The 19815-nt window shown below is 38.6% G+C and overlaps 1 protein-coding gene and 1 long non-coding RNA gene across 3 annotated transcripts in view; one reads left to right on the top strand and one right to left on the bottom strand.

The window, feature by feature from the left end:
• Positions 1 to 547: 547 nt before the first annotated feature.
• Positions 548 to 19815, bottom strand: part of PRRG1 (proline rich and Gla domain 1) — a 30943-nt gene continuing 11675 nt past the window's right edge. For both annotated transcript variants that reach the window (XM_014878044.2, XM_014878046.2), the window contains exons 2-4: positions 15268 to 15317; positions 10949 to 11109; positions 548 to 4286 (exon numbers count right to left, since the gene is read on the bottom strand). In XM_014878044.2, coding sequence (XP_014733530.1) covers positions 3768 to 4286; positions 10949 to 11109; positions 15268 to 15277 — 690 coding nt within the window. In that variant the 5' untranslated portion in view covers positions 15278 to 15317 and the 3' untranslated portion in view covers positions 548 to 3767. The remainder of the gene's footprint in view (positions 4287 to 10948; positions 11110 to 15267; positions 15318 to 19815) is intronic.
• LOC148224959 (uncharacterized) lies at positions 11089 to 12828 on the top strand. The gene is made up of 2 exons (XR_015801809.1): positions 11089 to 11137; positions 11801 to 12828. It is a non-coding gene; the product is annotated as an uncharacterized LOC148224959 (long non-coding RNA).

Here is a 19815-nt window from a genome sequence, read left to right as displayed (position 1 = left end):
TGAGTTTGGTTTTGTTCTCTGTTAATTCATCATTCCAGGAGCTGAGATGACATTTTGTAATCACTTCCAAGTGGCTGAGGGGAACTTTGAAATTAAATCCTCCAATTTCAACATTTCTTTTCTAGTTTCCTTTCCCTCAGCCTGTGACTTACATAGCTATGGCTACAACAAATCACAGAATATTCTGAGTTGGAAGGAACCAAGAAGGATCATCAAGTCCAACTCTTGAGTGAACAGCCCATACAGGGATTGAACCCACAACTTTGGTTTTATTAACACCAGACTCTAAGCAAATGAGCTCATCTCAGTGTTAAATGCTTTTTTTTAAAAAATAGAAAACAATGCAAACGCATAACTCTGATAACAATTGAGCCTGAATTTAAAAATTATAGACTTGCCTACCCACAAACAAAATTTGTATTTTATATCATCCAAACAATTGATTCATGAAACTGATTAAGTCCATGTAATGAATGAAATTAAAAGACCACTTAAATACGCAAGGTTAATACTCACTTTAGTTGTGTAAAAGTGATATTTTGAAAAATTAGAGGCATCTTAAAAATTTTTATTTAGGATATTGAAAAACAAATGTTACAAAAAATTTTCTATAAACATAGGCAAAAATGTTTAAATAGGATAATTTAATGTAAACCAAACCCCTTTAAAATATACAATACTGTAATCAGAGGTTATTTACATCCAGTGAAGAGAGAACAACCTTCACTAATCTTAATATCATATAAGCAAATCATTAGTTTTCCATAATTTCTTAAAACAGTGCCACCTTTACGTTAGTTTTCGCAGCTAAATCATTTCAGTCCTAATACAAGATGAAATTCAATGTTACATTCAGAAGTGGGAAAGTCAGCATCTTGACTATTTGTGTCATCAGTGAAGACAGCACTGCATTCAGAGTTGCAAAACCTTAGAGAGGTACAACTATAAATTTTTATTTTTTGCATGGCAATGCAATTACAAGATAGGTAAATCAACAAGAAAAAAAAAGCTGTAAAAACCCCAGTACAGATAAAATTTTATTTTTCAATCAGGTTAAAAAAGCCAACCACAAGACTAAGCTATTTTCCCACATTTCACAAAACAGAAGAAACAATTTGTTGTTGACACTATTCCAACATGGAGAAAACTGTTCATGTTTTAGAGGAAATGCATTTGCACAACTGTCCCACATAGGTTTCATTTAAATATCAAATTTATTCACCAAGACATAATTTTATAGCCCACAATGGCTTTCATACTCATGTACTCATGGAAAAGGCATTGTCCAATTAATTCAACTCATAGATCACTTCAAGTTTTTGGTTGTGACTTTTTTTGGAATGGCAAGCATCAATTTTGGATTGCACATGAAAGTATCTACAGGACACAGTAACATACTCAACTTAGGAGCCAGAAACAAACCCTTTAAAAGTGGTAGTGGAATACAAAGTAAAGAAAACACAGAAAAAAGAGAAAAGCCAGCTCATCTCTAAACTACTAAAGCAGACTGCCCGTGTTCAGGGGTTGATGACAGCTGCTTAACAACTTAATGTGACATGGGTGATCTCCATGCATTTCCTAAGGAAAGTCCTATATCCTGACAAGGAAGTTACTGCTAAAACTACTATCTGTGCTGGCAGGCACAGGAGGTGCCAATATGGCACAGACACTGAGGTACCAGCTCTTTCTGAGGTGGTTTCTGCACGCTGGGATGAGGCACTTTGTTCTGGTGAATCTGCCTAAAGTTGTGTATTTATTACCTCTTGCTCGGTATGAAAGGAGCTTTAACTTCCACAAGTGGCAATTCAGGATTCACAAGAGCTAAAACCACTTCAAAAGAAAAGGTCTGACAGTCCACAAACAAAACCCAGGCAATTTTTACTACAAGTGTCCAAAACACTTACCCATTTATCTTAATATATCTATTATATATAATGGATAGAAATATGAGTTACAGTTTTGACAGCAGAGTCAGAAGTTTGGCCAGGAGTTAATCTCTAATACAACTTGCCTTAGCAGCTGAAGATGCCCAGCAGGCAACAAAGGCAACTTACTCTTTGCCAAAAATGAGAACTCCTGACTCCACTTGGCAATACATTAGATCATATTCTTATCAAAGTGTGCACTTACACACCCATCTATAAGCATCCATTTCCTTCCAGTCTCCTTCCATAAAAATCCTTTGGGAACAGTTGGGCCAAGCCCCCATGAGAGGGCCATTAAGAGCAATTTCAAACAGATGGCACTGGCATTTCATTTGGGGTGTTTGAAACAAGACAGTTTGGGTTTCTATTGTAAGAAAGCCAACATAACATAATTTAGTCCTTCAGGGCTCAACTCATTTCAATTGGTGGTAATTGATTAGTAGAACACAGAATAGTACTAAGCTAATGCCATGCTACTTGGTGTGGGAATTAAGAAAACTGAAACTAATATTCAGAAATTAAATTGAGCAATTAACTTTTAAATCAACCTGTGAAAGAAGAATTATCACACTAGAATTTGTGCCACCTAAACCAAGTGGATGAAATTCTGTACAAACCTGTAGGCAACTTGCATTCATCGCTTCAGCCTCAAAAGGTCACTCCACACTAATGCTTGGGGTTATGCTTGCATGTTCTTAGTATTCCTTGCTGGAATGGATAAGCAGTAAATTTATTTGTTGTTGAAAAAAGATATTTATATTCTCTGCAAAGAATTTCCACAGGCATTAGTACAAGGTGCACATAAGGTTCAGGTCAGTAGGCAAGGGAGTATCAGAACTTGAGGAAGGGGTTTATAGCTGGCAAAACCTTGAGGAAGGTTTTAAAAGTTGGAGAAAAAAGGAAGTTTCAGACACTGAATTCCTTTCAATTTTCCCCCTTTAAAAAGGAAAATGATGCCTTTGGGTGTATGTGCTTATAGATTACATCCTGGTCCCACAGAAAAATCACAGTAGGAAGTCCATGATCAGGATTTTATCCACTCTTGAGTATTCCACTATTAGTGCTGCATGAACTTTCAAGTTCTGAAGTTAACATATGCACACTTCTCACTTCTAGAATACAAAAGTAAAACGAGATAGGAAAACAGAAAAGGCAGAACACAGACAAAAACTTACACCATTAAATCCACCAATCAGTGTCTTGAATTGTCAGCTTCTAAGCATTTACAGAATTTTGAGCTGTAATAGCAAAAGCTTTAGAATACACCTCTCCTGCTAGGACTCTGGAATTATTGCTCTTACACCAGCACTCTCTACACGAGATCCTGGTTTGAACACAAAGGCTCCGAGGCTTCCGAGGGCCAGGAGAGGGTGCAGCATGTAACAAAAATCCCAATGAGAAAAAGGAACCAACCAGACAAGAGGCAATACTGCAAAATCAGTCCTCTCTAGTGTTAGTAATTATTAAAATGTTGCTTAAAGATTCCCTATTTCAGGGAATTCTGCCAGTCTGCAGTAAGAAAGGGGAGGGGGATCCCACAAATCTTGTGGGGAATGTGGATAGTGTTTGGAATAAAACAAGTGACATCCTTCAAAACAGAGGTACTTTTGAGAAGTATGACAGAGCACCACATCTCTATCTGCACTACACTCTCAATACAGATTCCTTATCTTTTAAGACATTCAATAGGGGAAAAAAATCCCAAACCCAAAGAGCAAGTGAACCTAAAAAAGGTGAAATTCATTGTATACAAGTCCGTTCAATTACAGAAATGCATAATAAGCCAAGATAAAGTGCTACAAAATGATTAATGATTTTTAAAAGGTCCATGGCATTCTTGTTTTACTTAGTACTGGTGACAATGGGGGTTAGTGCAATGGCACTGGCTGAACTGGAATTCACAATATCTTCGTATTGTGGGGGTGGATCTAAATGTTGTTCAGTTTCGCTTCTTCTCACACTGATTTCCCCAGTGGCTTCCTCATAGGAAGGAGGAGGATCACAGTTTGAGAGCCTTGTGGATATTGAGTCTGACCGTGCATCTGAATAGCTCAGACCTCCTGGAGAGAGCCCACTGACTTCATACATTTCCTCCTGTGGGGAATGAACAATGCTGAGAGGCGGCGGGAGGGGCCCTCTGCCATCGGCGCCGTCGCCCAGCGCTCCGTGGGCTCCCCTGTGCACGTACACCGACTGCCTACGCATTTTCTTTTTAAACAGGCATCTCCAGATGACAAAAACGACAATGAGGATAACAAAAAGGCCAATGATTAATGGGAATGCAAGGTAAAATGAATACCAGCTATGTCCTGTGTTACTTTCTCCCTGGAGTCCGTTTTTGTAGACTTTCCAGAACTCTTTCTAGAAGAGCAAGACACAACATGTCAGAAACTATAACACAGTTAATAAAAAACAAGCAATGCAAGCAAGTTGTTTTAAAGAATGAGGAGGGAAAAAAAAAAGCATTTCAAATATTGATGATTAAAATAAGAACTGGAATGGATAGGCATACACAAACTTTCAATTTTTCTTCTCATGTGATTAGTGATACAAAAGGGATTTGGTTTTGCAAACAAATTCCTCACCACTTTTAAACATTCTTATATCTGCACTCATTGTTTAAAAACACGCAGCAGAGACAGAACTAAGCAATAACACACAAAGAAAAGAAAAAACCCAACCACAAAACAAACTAGGAAAGAAAATATCTCGAAAGCCCGTGCCTCAGCATGCACATCAGCCCCTCTGGTGGATCAGAATCTGTCAGCACCACTCAAGATTCAAGTTTAGGGTTTGTTTGTTTTAAGATTGAATAATACACTTGTACAATTTGACAGGGAAACACTGGCTCAGAATGACTGACCATTTTGGCAAAGCACAACTATGCTGCACCGTGTTATCATAATTTAGACACGCCCCACCCTCTGGCTCATACAGCAATCACTGTCAGCTTATTTTGAGTTGATCCAGATCCTCTGTTTACAGTTAAAAATAGCTCCATAACTGTGAGACTATTATACAGATTATTATATTCTAGAAATCTTGACAGCATAGTTACAGATAAATGGAAGATAAAGTGAAAATACGAACAAGTGCAAAACAAAGATGAAGGGGGACACCAATACATGAATCTTCTTTGCTGTGTTAATATGAGCAAGTGGAAGCACAAATACCATGTTACCATCAAATTTCTTCTGCTGTGAATGCTATGAATAAACAGTGCAAAAGAAAAGCATACCCTGCCTCAAAAGCATAGCCATCCATAGACCTGTAATGTCTCTCCTACTATGAAACACTTCCACTGTGTTTTGTAGTCATTATTTAGTATATTTTAGTATATTGTAGTATAGTTAAAAACATCAAACTCCAAAAAACTGTACTTAATGATACCTGCCCAGTCCATGCCAGAATCTCTTAACTCTAGTTTTCTTTAAAAATCCACCGACTTGACCCTCTCATGCTCCTGCCAGCATCACATTAATTTTAAATGACAGCACACATTTCATGCAACTATTTATAAAATAGTCACCAGGTAGAATTGAAATTGTCATTGCTCAGTTGTTAGTAAATGATGTATTCAGGTTGCAGTGACTTTGTGCACAGGCAAATCAGATCCATCAGGTTTTTTTAGTTTAGCTGCCACATGATGAGCATTAAACAGAAAATGCCACCAAATTGACCCCAGAGGCAGCTTGAGTCCAGAAGCAGCACAATCCCTCTAGCATGAAGGTCAAGCTTCCCTGTGCAAAGGCAGGACACCATGGGCAAAACACATACTTACAGCACTTCTGGATCAGAATTTGCTCAGGTTAAGAGCAATGCCAGGTGCATGAAACAATTAATTCTGCTGTAAATTTTCTTTTCCGAAGATAAATTCAGTTGTTCTATGCAGAAATTCAAAAACCAAAACAATTTCAACTCCTATACCAATCCAGGATCAGGCATTTTCCCAAAATTTTAAGGCTTCACACCAAAAGCAGGTTGTCACAATGCTCCTCTTTGATGTGAACCCGGGTCCAAATCATCTAAGCTGTGTCTGGTGGCATTCCTTAAAACAAAGCAAGAAAGACTGGAAAGATGGACTCTAAATACTTCTCTACAAGGGCTCTCCTTGATATGTGTTCCACAGTGAATCCCAAACTAACGGTTCTGAGTTTAGAAAAACGTATTTTGAAGGGAACTAACACTGAAAAATGCCATTAGCTGCAAAACTGAGGGCTTTTGGGATCTCTGCATGGTAAAACCTGGCAGAACCAAGCACCTCATCCTCTTCCCCCCCGACTACCAGGCAATTAAGAATACCTATTACTTTTGCATCTGGTTAGAATACAGCTAACTAGATTACTTAGTGGACTAAATAACATATTGTTAACTAAAATAAGCAGAAAAGGATTAATTAGGATTATGAAATGCTGCTGTATGTACTGGAACCAAACATTCCACATCACTGATGTCTGGCCTCAATGGCAGCAAAGAAATAAAATTGTACAATGTTTGTTTTTAAGACCAAAGATTTACTGAAAATCATTAAATATACTGTGCAAGGATATGTCATTTTAAAGACTCTCTGGAGGAGAATGGTAGTTTTGACGAAAAAAGAAGAAATCACACTTCTCCCCTAACAATCTATTATGTGTTGCAGACTGCAGAGGACAGGCACCTTCTCCAACAGAAGGGTAGTAAGCAGTGACTGGTATTTTAACATTGTTTCCATGCTACTTCTAGGTCAGATCTATCTGCTGTAGAAAATGACTCTGTATCTTCAGAAAGCTGAAACATCCTCTTTCCTTGGCACTCTGCTTCTTAGCAAAGCAGCAGAAAATCTGTTTTGTTCTCCCAGAGTGGCAGGCACTTAGTGCAGAACAGGGTGTGCTGCTTTGGGGATGTTTGACTTGGTGATGTGACCAGACAGATGCATAAAGAGCTTAAAGTAAGAGTTTAAACTGCTTTAAGGATGAAAGTAGTTTAATGTCCTCTTTCATTTACATGCAAGGCAAAGAAAACTCAAGACAGTTTAGACATTCCCCACTCCCCAGTCAGAAATTACTTTAGGTCTCACACTGTCTTACAGAGAGAGGAATACGGTTCTGCACAGAGGTGAAAAACACTAAGAAAGAAACATTTGCTTAGTCATTAAAAATAAAAAGAAAAGAAAAAAAATTTTAAATGTTCTTCTTCACAGGAAAAGAAAAAAACAACCAACGAAAAAAAAAACCTCCACAAAACCCCACCAAAAATAACCGTGTTAGCATACTAGATCCCAAGTTCCCAGTTCACATTTTTGCATGTCAAGTCTCTAAGAGAAGCATAAAGACTTTTAGCTCCAGACTGCCACAATTGACAGGAACTGCAGGAAATTCATCCTTCAGGTCTGAGTTGCACAGCTGCCAAGCTCTCCCTCTGCTCTACCACCCCACAGCTACACTGCAGAGTAAAGGGATGGTGCAGGAGGAGTACAAGACAACTGGTCAAAGTCAAATCCTGCCCAGCAAAGCCACAGACAACTTAGATGAGTTTGCATGGTGTGAGGATTTGTACAAACTGCTGTTCATAAAAAAAACTACTGTTTGAAGAAGACCAAGAGGGGGAAGACTGAAAAATCTGTGAAGTGTCTGCAAAACTCATACAGAAAGTTAAAGAGTAATTTATAAGCTGGAGAACAAACATCCCTCCCACAACTGCTGATCTCTCTAACTAATAACAAAAGGGACTTTCTGCTTGACAGAATTACTAACTTGTGATTAATCAAAAGGACAGTTCAGTAATCATTTATCCCTGAGTGCTGTACAACTTGGAATACCAGGTGTAAAAGCCTTATAAGGCTAAAAAACTTAAGCACGCCACAGAATGAGACAACTGCAATAGCAAACACTTAGAAAACATCTACCATATATTCCTGCCAAGAACTATTTTTCTGAATGTACATTAGTGCTTTGGCAAATCCAGTTTGAAATAATGAAAAGGAATTCTCAAAGACATCCCAAAGACAGTTACAGCAAAATTTTCCAGAATTCTGTTTCCCTTTCATTTGTAATACTTTTCAGAACAGAGTCAGTATCAGTTAGATGGATCTGAATGCTGAATCAAATAAGGGATCCACAAAGAAGTCAAGGCTCACACTCTATTGAGAATGTCAGGGGAGGCCTTTATTCTATTTGGCAGCATTGTCATCCTCATGATTCTTTGTCAATTGCCTGACTTGTTTTAAAGGTGGACTGATAATAAGCCAGAAGACTGCTTGGTATTCAGCAGGCAGAGGGTAAGAACAGAGCAGTAAGGGGAAGTGAGTGCACCTGCTACACTCTCTCCTTCTGGTCTGCCCCCAGTTTCAAGATTAACATCTTCTCTTATGAGTATTTATCCAGCTTCCATAATTACATACAGAGCAACACTGGAAGTCTTACTCAATCATATCATTTTAGATATGGTGCTGACAAGTTTTGAGTTGCTTACTAAGCTTTTTAGCAGTAGTTTGTTTTGCTTGAATAAAGCAACAAAGAGAACTTGGCAATTTCTGCAATATTTAAAATTCACTGAAAATTTTCAACAGGAATGAAAATCTGACTTCTGGCTTTTAAAATCTTCATGCAATTTAATTTTTAAATATGAGTTAATAGAAATTATATTAATATTAGTGCCACAATCACAGTCAGATACTTCACACAGGAACCTCTGAATAAATCTTTGAGCCTCTCAACAACCTCTGACACCTGACCAGTGACCACATGCAGTGCTGCCTGCAGGATTACTGGCACCACCAATAAACAGCTTTACAAGATCACACCTAGGGCTCACCCTATCTCTTAACTTCTCTCTGACAGTAATCATTGGAGACTGCTGAAAGAGCTCAAACACAAGCAGGCAGAGATACTCTCCCAGATTTCACATATTTGTACCTCAAGAACTTCCATTAGGCAAAGTTGATTCCTTTTAAGTAATGGTTCCAGACTGATTTATCTTCCCTTCATTTACATCACTGTTCTCTGAACCTATACAAGCTTTTAGGATCTGAAACATCCTGTGACAAGGCAGTCCACAGCTCCATTAACTGTGGTGAGGAGAGACTTCTATTTGCTTTGAACCTGCACCTTTCCAGTTCCCTTTGAGGCTCTCTTGGCTCTGCCATCAGAAGGATGGCAAGTAACTGACCTCAGCTCAGCCTTGATCTCACAGACAGCATCACATATTCCCTGATTCAATTATTTTATGATCTATTGTTATGCAAGTCTTTCCATATCTCTGATCAATTGTTACACTTCTCTGGTCCTTCCTCACTTACTAATTTGCTTTTAAAGAGATAGAGAGATGAGAGACATTCAAGATGTGGGTAAGCTCTTTATTTTGATCCCTGTTCTTTCTTCCTTCCATATTCTTACAACTCAGGAGTTTTGTTTTAGTTTGGTTTTTTTTGGCTTAGTTTGACTGCTCAGAATTCAATTGAAGTCTTCATGGATTGAAATTCAGATTTTGTTTTTGAATTCTGTTCAGAGCTAATCATACATTATAATGAATGTTCCCAATTCTTCCACATGCATTACATTTGTCAACACAGAGTTTCATATTCTATTTTACCCACAAAGTCCTACAAATTCTTCCCTGTTGGCTCTAGCCTAACATAATAGTTTGATCTTTATAATTAACTTTATAGTTTTAAATAATAATTCTGAATCTGTCAATATTCCTAAGCCTGTCTTGGAAATATTGAATGGAATGTATGCACACTTGACATATACAATGCTAATTAAAAACTCATGCACCAAAAATAACTTGAGGGAACTGCTCAATATTTTTTTTAATATTACAAATCTGCATGTTGCAGACCTGCCCAGAAGACTGCAGAAAAGCAAAGAAGCAAGCAGACAAGAAAAAAAAAAAAAAACAAAGGCAGAGATTAGATAAAAAGTTATCATGAGATAAATAAGCTACTGCCCCTATTTGAACTCCAGTCTATCTATACTATGAAAGCATTGATCCTGTGTTTCTCTGAATATCCTGTATCATGTTCCCAGTCTACTGCATCCATTCCCATCCCCTGGGACACAGATGTTAAGTATTACTAAGTGGCTGTGTGGATGGATACTGCTGAGGGACAATGCACTAAATACAGCCCAAGTAAATGAGGCTGCTCAGGCACCACTGCACATTAGCAGAGCCTGGCCCATTAGCAACTCCCCCCAGCAGAACACAGCAGCCAGGGAAAAAGGACACAGTAGTGGAAATGGATAAAAGGTCAGGACCTTATTGGAAGTTCCTTCACGACTTGTGGCAGAAAAGAAATTTAATTATTTCTATTTTATTACTTCTCAAATACCTCTGCAAGGGAAATGCCAATTACCATAGTACAAAATGTTCCTAAATGGGAGAAAGAAGTTGAGAGACAACATGTTTAAGTTATGTTTTCTCTAGTGACTGGAACAAAAAGCAGAAGTGATATTGTGTTAGATTTTAATACAAGTTGTCTCACTGTACACATTATTTTTAATTATGTTTAATTATATAATTTTTATTTTTAACAATGAGCTATCATTAGGAATAGCCACACCAAGTCAAGTTTGGGAGGTAAAAACACATGTGTGCAGAAAGAAGCAGCTTTGAAGAAACACCACATGTCCTACAACATCATTTTAATAAAGCAGAAAAATTCTCATGCCAGCCTTATCCATCTTACCAACCATGTGTGAGATACACATCACCACCAACAAAAAAATGCCAAGAACTTAAAATGTCCAGTATGCCTTAATACACTGTTATTTTTTGATGTAGAGCTAAGCCATTGAATTGTGGAATGTGTCACCTGTGTAAATTTTGGAAGAAATTTGAAGAAATTCAGAAGAAATTTGCAAGGTTCCCTGCGCCGCTTTGGCTACTAAATCACTGGCCTTGCCAGTACAATTTCCCTGTGCAAAACCAAATCTAATGCAATGTTGGAAAACACACAAGCACTCAGCACACCCAAAAGTTTAGTGTAAATACACTAATTATCATAAATACCCACTCATCTTTACATACACAGCAAAACATACCGTTTTTTCCTCATTTTCAAATGCTTCTCTTGCTTCTTCATAGCTACAGATTTCTTCTCTGCATTCATGTTCTATGTCACCTTGCTTTATTTCTTCCAGAAACGTGTTGGCTCTTGGGTATCTTTTTAACACAGAGTTGGCTTTGTCCTCTGTTAAGAACACTGAATAAGAAGAGGAGAGTCAACAAAGGTCAGTTCTAAAACAGACACCCAAAACCTCGTGTTAGAATTGCTCCAAGAAAATATGCCTTTGAGAAAAAGTTTTTTCAAAGTCTTCCCCTTTATTTGATATGATACAAGGCCTTTCCTAGTTTTGCTTTCTGTGGTAAGTAGTTGGGCATACAATTTCAGTAGTTATTGCTAAAATGTCATAAATGCACAGACGTCAATGCAGCATCATAGTCATGTGTGGTGAAACAGGACTGGAGCTGGTGCCCAAGAAGAGTCCTTGGAAGAGACAAGCACATGCTCAGCTCCAGCTGACATAGAACAAACAAATCCTGCTTGTCAACATCCAAAATGATATTTGCAACTGCCTGAGGGCATCACAGCCAGAATGCTCTGAAGTTTTTGATATATTTATGATTATTACCCAGAGTCACAAACACCAGACAGCTGCATTTATCAATGTTTAAGTCTGTAAGTTTTCTTAAGCAACTTTTAAGCATACTTGCTCCCTTCTCTCCAGAACTCTCAACCATGAAATGGATGCTCTTTTGAAGGCGTGGGGGGAAGTAGTCTCTTTCTATTTTTTTGAGCCATACAAAAATCACCTTATTCGATGAATCAAAGGAGACAATCCTAAAAGGCAACCAATGTTCTGACACAGATATTCTTTATTTGCTTCCCTTAGTTTGCTGTCCAAGGAGGAGAGCTGGAAGCAATCTTTCCTTCTGATGTTCCAGCTTTCCATCAAACTCTCTGACCCAATCATTTTTACATATGCAGTAACTGGGAACACTTTGAAATCCATCAGCCTGAATTACCCAGGAGGTATATCTGCAGTGCATGATGCAGGAATTCTCCAGGTATTTCAGGTCAGGAAGCAGGAACATCAAGTCAGTGCTACACTGTTCTTGGGTTCTGAGTGCTAGCAAGGGGGCATAATGATTCACTGCACTGCCATACAAATGCATTTGTGGCTCTTACTTGGCCTACACAATCATTTGTGCATTGCTTCATTTGCAGTTAGTCTGAAGGGTTCCCCCCCCCCTTAATCATCTGATTTTAAATGTTATAAAAGGGGGGTAGCAGGGAAACTCTGTTTTTGCTTTAGAAAGATGTGGTGGTATTTGCCAGCACTGATTAGCATAATTAGGCATAATTAACCTCAACTTGTTTAGTGTCTGTGGTATAGTACTGTAATGGATATACATGGCCAGGCTACAGGGGTGGTTTCTGTGAGGAGTTGCTAGAAAATGACTCCATGCCAGTGGAGAAGGAAGGGGAGGAGGTGGTCCAGGTGCCAGAGCTGAGATTCCCCTGGAGCCCATGGTGCAGATCATGGTGGAGGGGAGTGACAGAGCAGCTTTGGGGGCACCTGGCATCCAGACAGGGGCAGTCAGTCACAACTTGGTTACAAATCATCAGACAGTGACCTTCCCTTTTGCAGAGGATTATATGAAGATGTGAAGATTGAATTCCAAAACACCACTGGCTTCCATGCTTCCAGCTGAATACATTACATACATACATGCATGTATCACACAAATTACCCTGCTCACAAGGATGCTAGGGGTTCAGTGCATCCAGCTCTGCAACTACACCTACTGCAAATTTGTTTTTCTTCAGCACCACAGGTTAGCACATGGACATCTACTGTGTAAATTCACCAACTGAATAACACTCAGAAATCTCTTCAAAAAGTGAAGAATAAAACATGGCTTTTTTCCACTTCCCACACAATTCCCCTCACTTCCATGTAGGCCTGAATAATTTAGTTTCTTTCAGCCTCATGCCTCAGTTATCACCTCAAGGTGATGAGCTGAAGGATTCATCCATATCAGGAATGCAGCACACAGCCATGCCTGGGGATGGACTGCAAGTGCTTTTCCTACTTCCCCCAACTCCTTGTGGGCATTCCTGAAGGGAACAAGTATCAGGCCAGACTGTCTTAAGAGTGTTCATATGTAGAGGCACTGAAGAGTACATAATGCACTATAAATTAAGTTTCTCTTCCTCCAGCAGATAAAACTTAAGAGAATTTCATTTCACGGCTGGAATCCATCCCTGAAAAGAGCAATGAGAGAAATGATGACAGCTTTGTATCAGATGCAGAGGAAAAGAAACACAGGAAAATGCAGGTAGCTGAAAATATCCTGGTTTACAGATTCTGGCTCTCAGAAACAAGATATAAATACTTGTTTCTGCGTGTACTTTCCAATTTCCAAAGAGACTAAAGGTTTAAAAGGTGGTATGTTAAGAAATATTGCATTTGGTACATATTGGTATGAGTTTTTAGGTAATATTTTAGTTTTCCAAAAGGAGATAACCATATATTTTGGAAATGTGTTGATGAAGAACAGCAAAATGTTAATTCAGTTCAAGAATGGATAATATATGACTATCAAAACCCCCAAAGTTGTTATTTAACAATTCATATTCAAAAGGTCTGACTTCTCTCACAATACACTATACAAAATACACATACTACAGGGACATAAAAAAAAGCCTGCTGAAGAAAATAAATTGCATCCCATATTATTTATGAATGTATCTAATAAATAAGAATCCCTGGCTAGTCCAGACCAGGAATGCCTTTTGACCCTGCAAGGCTGGGAATAAAAATGAAGTATATGAACTTGTTTGTTTGGATGCGACATTTTAAATGCTTTGCGTTATCCTAGTGACTTCAAACCCTATTGAGAAGTCAATACAAATGTATCAAGGAAATAAGAACCTTCAACTGAAATACAGAGATTTAATGAGAACCAGACACTCCTTGATGAATCTTATAAAAAAAGATAATGGAACTGTACTGCAGAACCCACTCTGACTTTTCAGTATTCCAGGACCATAAGCATGTAGATATTCAGCTATAGTTGGATAGGAGTGTGCAAAAAGCCCACTTGGGTTGGATGCCCACCTAGCTAAGCCACAGCAAGGCTGAATTCACTGCAGCTGTTACTGTGGAGCTGAACATAATCAAGGAAGACTTGCATGTAGTAAGAATAAAGGAATGAAGCAATATAAGTCACTTTTTCACTTTGTTAAGGAGATTAACTAGCACATAAAAGATAAAGTAAAAAATCATTATTTTGGTGTTATACAAGACGCAAATAATCCAAAGTCTCTTCTACTTCCTCAGTTTTTGTAGGATATAGATGAAGTTATACAACTACCAAATTTAATGCATTTGAATACATCATTTCTTCAGACATGCTTGTGCTCTGTATGTAACTGTAATAATTGGCTTTTACCAAGTTTTTGTGTATCAGAAAGCTTCCAAAGACTTAGTTTCACTTATTATTATTGAAGAGAACAATACAGATCAATTTATTACACATCCTCTAGAAAGCCTGCCTGTTATCCTAGTAGTGAATGGATACTCCAGCAAGGTGAAATTCAATCAGAACTGGAGCCAGGCACGGACACAAGAGGATAAACATTTTGCAGCCTGCCAGGTGAAGCTGTCACAGGGAAAGGAAACAGACTTTAGGTCTGTAGTGACAGGGAACAGGGAGCAGCAGTGTGGGAAAAGCATCCTGAGACACTCAAGTGCTGCTAAAGCAAAGCCCATGGCAGCCTGGGCACCAAAACCAGCTCTATTGAGACCATTTTTGAGCTTCCTTTTTGACTCCTTACCAACATCTACGCAGACTAAAATCACTACTAAATAAGAAGAATAAATATTTTAGCTCTAAATTTGAAGCTGCTGCTGCTTTTAAATCTTTCTGTAGGTCATCTTAATAATTCATCTGGTTTGAATAGGGCTGGAAGGAGAAACTTTTATTTATAAATTTTAAAAAGTGACTTCTGCTCTGAGAATCAGGAGTATACAGAGACAAGCTTAAAAAAAGTTAAAAATAAAGTACTCAAGGCTGGAAATTCAGCTCTGTGGTCTTCATTCTGCAGCCAGCTTTCAATAAGTCTGTGATGATTTTTATGGTCTGCAATTAATACCTCTGTCAGAACAGTTGCATTACTCCAGCTCAGTGAGCAAGGATCTACATCATCTATAACATCAAAGCCAGTTCAATGCCAGGAGGCACCTTTTGTGCAAAGAGACTGAGATTATGAGCAGAAGACAGTTTTGGAGTCTGTTCTGTGCACTTCACAGGAAATAACAGAGAATGCACACTCATCAGTAGGTTAACTTACCACTGTCCATGGTGATTGCTGTCAAGGCAGGGAACTTGTAAATATCAAGTCTGTAAACAAAAGAGGAAATATCCTGATGAGTTTGTGAATTAGAATCAACTTGGACAAGTTTCTTTTTATTCTCAAACACTGGTACAAATACATCAGTATTTGAAACTCCATGATCAAAATTAATCCTTCTTTTGAGTTGTACCAGCACTGCATGCAGGATCATTTCAATAGTAAAGGAACACTATCCAAGAAAAAGATAACCTTTGAAATGGTGAATGATTTAACATTTTTCAAGGCTTTTCAAATTCAGAATATCAAAATTGTTAATATGAAATAAGAGGGTGTGTATAACTTCAAACAAAATGCAGCCTGTTTTGCCTAATTGAACTTTAAAGGTATCACATTCTCCACTGTAATTACTTATACCTTAACTAAGAGTTAAATTCATTCTGCAGAGATCATAAGTCAACTCATTACTTTTAGTCTATAGATCAGATTTTCGGAAATCAGAATGAACACATGGAAATTCATTCAGAGTCAGGCACTGATTAAAACAGGACGCCTGCATAAAGTTCAAGGGCAGAACAAGACCTGCGATTTGGCAAAGGAACTTGCACTACATGAGAGGATCCCAACTTGCCCTACAAGAACTTACACGTACTTTGTACATTGTCTTGGAAGGAGAACAGACAGGAGATCCTCTCTGTTGAGAAAGTGCCTGAAGCTCACTGCACCCACCAGGCAGAGAGCCAGTAAGAACTGCATCTGGAGGAAGCAGGAGCAGTGCAGCTCCTTGGAGTCTTTTTGGTATGGGAAAAGTCAGGAAAATAAAAGCTTTCAGCAAAGTAAGAGAAAGGTGCAACTGCTTAACCAAGTCAGTAGGATACTACGAGGTTAAAGGGCTTTTTATTAATAAATGACCTACACGTAAGGGCTGGCACCAGTCTTCAGAGGCCAGCTTACACATCAACATATCACATCACCCAGACTTCCCCACTTTCCATAAATCCAAATCCTCATAAGCAAACCTTTCTGTCAAAAAGGTTGGCCATGGCTGTTGTAACAAGGAAAGCTAATGTTTCCAGCCTGGCCTGCCCAACACCATAGCTCATCATGCAAGAGCAGACTGCAGTACTTGCAGTGCTCAGGTGAATGGTGCTCTATGAAGACATCCCAGCCTGCCAACAAAACTGTAGAAATGCCACTGCAAGATGTGGGATGAAGGAGCAAACTGATTCTAAAGCAAGTTCATCAAATCACTATAAAGGCAAATAAATGTGAATAAAGAGCAGACATTAAGGCACTCTTAAATGACACCACTGCAGTGTTTAGCTTGTTGCTACTAAGTATTGTAGGTTGACAGAAGCAGAAGGTTCAATTTTTTTTTCAAATTATATATAAAACCTCTTTTAGTAGCCAGAATTTTTCTTAGCAGACAATTCTATGCCAAAACAAATGACCTTTACCTTTTGCTTCTTGAATAAAAATAAAATTAGTGTCATTTAATGATTAGTCATATTGTCACAAACCAAGTATCTGTAATGAAGAAACTGCTAAAATTATTAAAATAAATGGGTCATGAAAGATTTGTCTAGTGGTCTAAGTATTTTCTTCATGCATTATTATTTTCTTTTGCCATATATTACCTACCAGTTTCAGACAGCTGGTTTAGCAATAGTGCCCCAAATAAAGACACAGAACAGAAGAGGCAGCACCCAGGAGTGCTCCCTTGCTCTGTCAAGGGGCAACAATGCAGTGAATTAAACATACCTTTATCCTGAATAGGGTCGGTTTTTTTGCAATAAATTTTAGTTAGTCTTTAATGTTTCACCCTTTTAACAAAACTTGAGTGTGAGTGTGGATTTCTACAACATTCAAAATAATAATAAAAAAAAAACCAAACAAGACAGAACACAAGCATCCACATCCATGAGTCACAACCCTTGTGATGGCTCTGCCTACTTGGAACTGCGTTGGGAAAAAGGGGACTTTGTGCCTCCCCCCCACTACAGGATGTTTTCCACCAGGAGCAGAGCAAGTCACTGCCTCTGCCTTGGCACCTGGCACTTGGCATATCATGTTCTCTGGGAATGAACAACAGAATACTGACACACACACTGGGAAACTGGGGAAAACACAGGGAGAAGAAAAAAGAAGACAGAGAAGGTAGAATATATTTTAATTTCTTCAAAGGAAATTGTATTAGGGGCTAGTGAAAAGAGTTGCTGAAGTGTCTGCAGAACACAAATTATGTTTCACTTTACCGCCTTCATTACAGAAGGAAACAATATGCCCTTCTCTAGGAAATATCAAATACAGCTTTTCAGTCAGTGGCTCTAGAGCAGAAACTTCCCTTCATCAATCCATATTAGATTTTTGCAGCAGTTACAAGTATTCAGAGTTCCCTGGAACTAATTACGCCCATTTGCCAGCAAATGTGTTTTTTCTATGCTCTCCTGACTTTCCTCTCAAACTTCTTTATTTCCAAGCTCCCACAAATCACAGATTTACCCTCTAATAACAGTCTCTTCCCCTAAAGGAAAGGAGTTTAATTATACTTTAGTCCTCTACTCTGACACTCTTGGTTCAAACTGACTAAATAGTTCAAAGGTGGCTTGGAGGAAAGGATTCAAAGACAAGCACAAAAATCTTTTTTACTGTCATAAGCCAGCTAATAAAGCAGGAGAGGGCTGGTCACACCACAGGAACATCCTGACTTACTACTGACTCATTATTCCTCTGCCCAACTCTTTATTTCATCTCCTGCTTTTAAGTCTTCACAAACTTTACTGAAACACCAACATTTGTTGTTTCATTAATCCCTCTTCTATAAGGTTATATACATCACCTCAGATATGTGACAATGCAGTGGACAGCTGTACAGCCCTATACCCATGCTGAGTGTCCAATTCTGAATTAATGGCAGCTGGTCCAATCAACAAGTGACCTTTCTTGACTGCCTGTTTGGCTGCCAGTAGAATGCTTAAAAAACAAAACAAAAAACAATGAACCACACACTTCTAGTAGGAACTACAATGATTCAGTGGGAAGCACTTAGTTCTAAAGCCTGTGGGAGAGCTCAGGAGACACAACACCACCCCTGCTATTGACCAGCAGTACCCTGCTCACCACCAACAGACTGCAGCCTCTTACCAAGGAGAAACATCTTGCATGAAAGAGGAACTAATACTGAAATAACAAACCAAGCTGTACATTTCTTTCCACAACTAACTTAAATATCCTTTTTCTCAATTCTGAAAGTACTCAAATCTTGCATACACTATTTATAAGCATAAAGCATAGAATATTTGTATACATATTTCAAGGTGGTAACCATATTCTAGCAGTGGCAATGTCTGAAATTGGGAAGGTAACTAATTTCAGCATTAAAAGCTGCTGTCGTAAGACAGTATTTCAGGATTTCATTGCATTTATTAGGATAACCATCTTTGGCTGGCAGGCACACACCTCTTCTGGGTACATTTCCTGATTCCAAGCTTAATGGCAACTTGTGTGCAGCACGTACCATTAAAGGACAGAAGATCTGTCTGAGGGCACATAAACTGCCTGCACTGTTCTCCCTCACTGTCATGTGTTCCAAGGATACAGAACATGGAGAACAAAGCGAGTCCTTAAGGGAAGGGAGTAGAAATGGAAGGAAAAGTAAGGCTAATGTAAAGCAGCAGCAGTATTTTCTCTCACCTGGTTTCTCAGCTGCTGTGTTAAAAAGGACTTAAAATACTGCAAGGGCCCCTGCTCCTCTCCCAGCTGGGGAGGGATGTGCATGACAGCATCCAGGTAGGGAGGGGCGAGAGTGGCTTTTTTTCCATTCTGACAAGTGGTACAGCTGTTAACTTTAGCTTTGTAATCTGTACAATTCATGAAGCCAAGGAGCTACATAATTTCTTAAAGTTATCAATATTTAGGTCCTTCTGGAGCTTTTTATGAAAGGAGGTCCATTCCAGGGACACTGTTAACTAAAACATCAGTAGACATGCAGTCTAAAAATAAACACCCCTGTTCTGGATCCTCTGTCCCAAACCATCGCAATGCAACAACCGGAACACTGCAGGGGGAGGTTTGTATAGAAGAAACATTAAAACATGATCAATCTGACTTCCTGTGTAGCTATTTAATTATCTGACAGCCATTTATAGAGGATGTATTATATGCCTACCTAAAAAATCCCACTCCCACCACGTCTTTTACATGCTTGGAAAGACCACAATTTCATTTACTGTTATCTACTTCCAAAGAGTTTACTCCCCAGGAAAAGCATATCAAAGAATTTACATTTATTCAAATGCCGGAAAAAGAGATCGATTTTTCTTTGAGCAGGAATTCCATAGGATATGGGAGAAGCCTGTATTTATTAAGTTCAGTTTGCTGGCAAAAGCAAGGTTTTCCAGCCAATTTCGTGGAAATAGAGAGGGAGGGAACACTATGGAAACTACTCTATCAGATGAGGCTGCAAAAGATTTATCCTGCCTCAGACTACACGGGACAAGAATAAAACAGAGATCTGAAAAATCTTCTACTTTGTATATGCTATTTGAT

The sequence above is a fragment of the Sturnus vulgaris genome, chromosome 2 (assembly GCF_052056855.1).
Source record: "Sturnus vulgaris isolate bStuVul1 chromosome 2, bStuVul1.hap1, whole genome shotgun sequence".
Taxonomy (NCBI): Eukaryota; Metazoa; Chordata; class Aves; order Passeriformes; family Sturnidae; genus Sturnus; species Sturnus vulgaris.
This window is presented reverse-complemented; position numbering and strand designations above follow the sequence as displayed.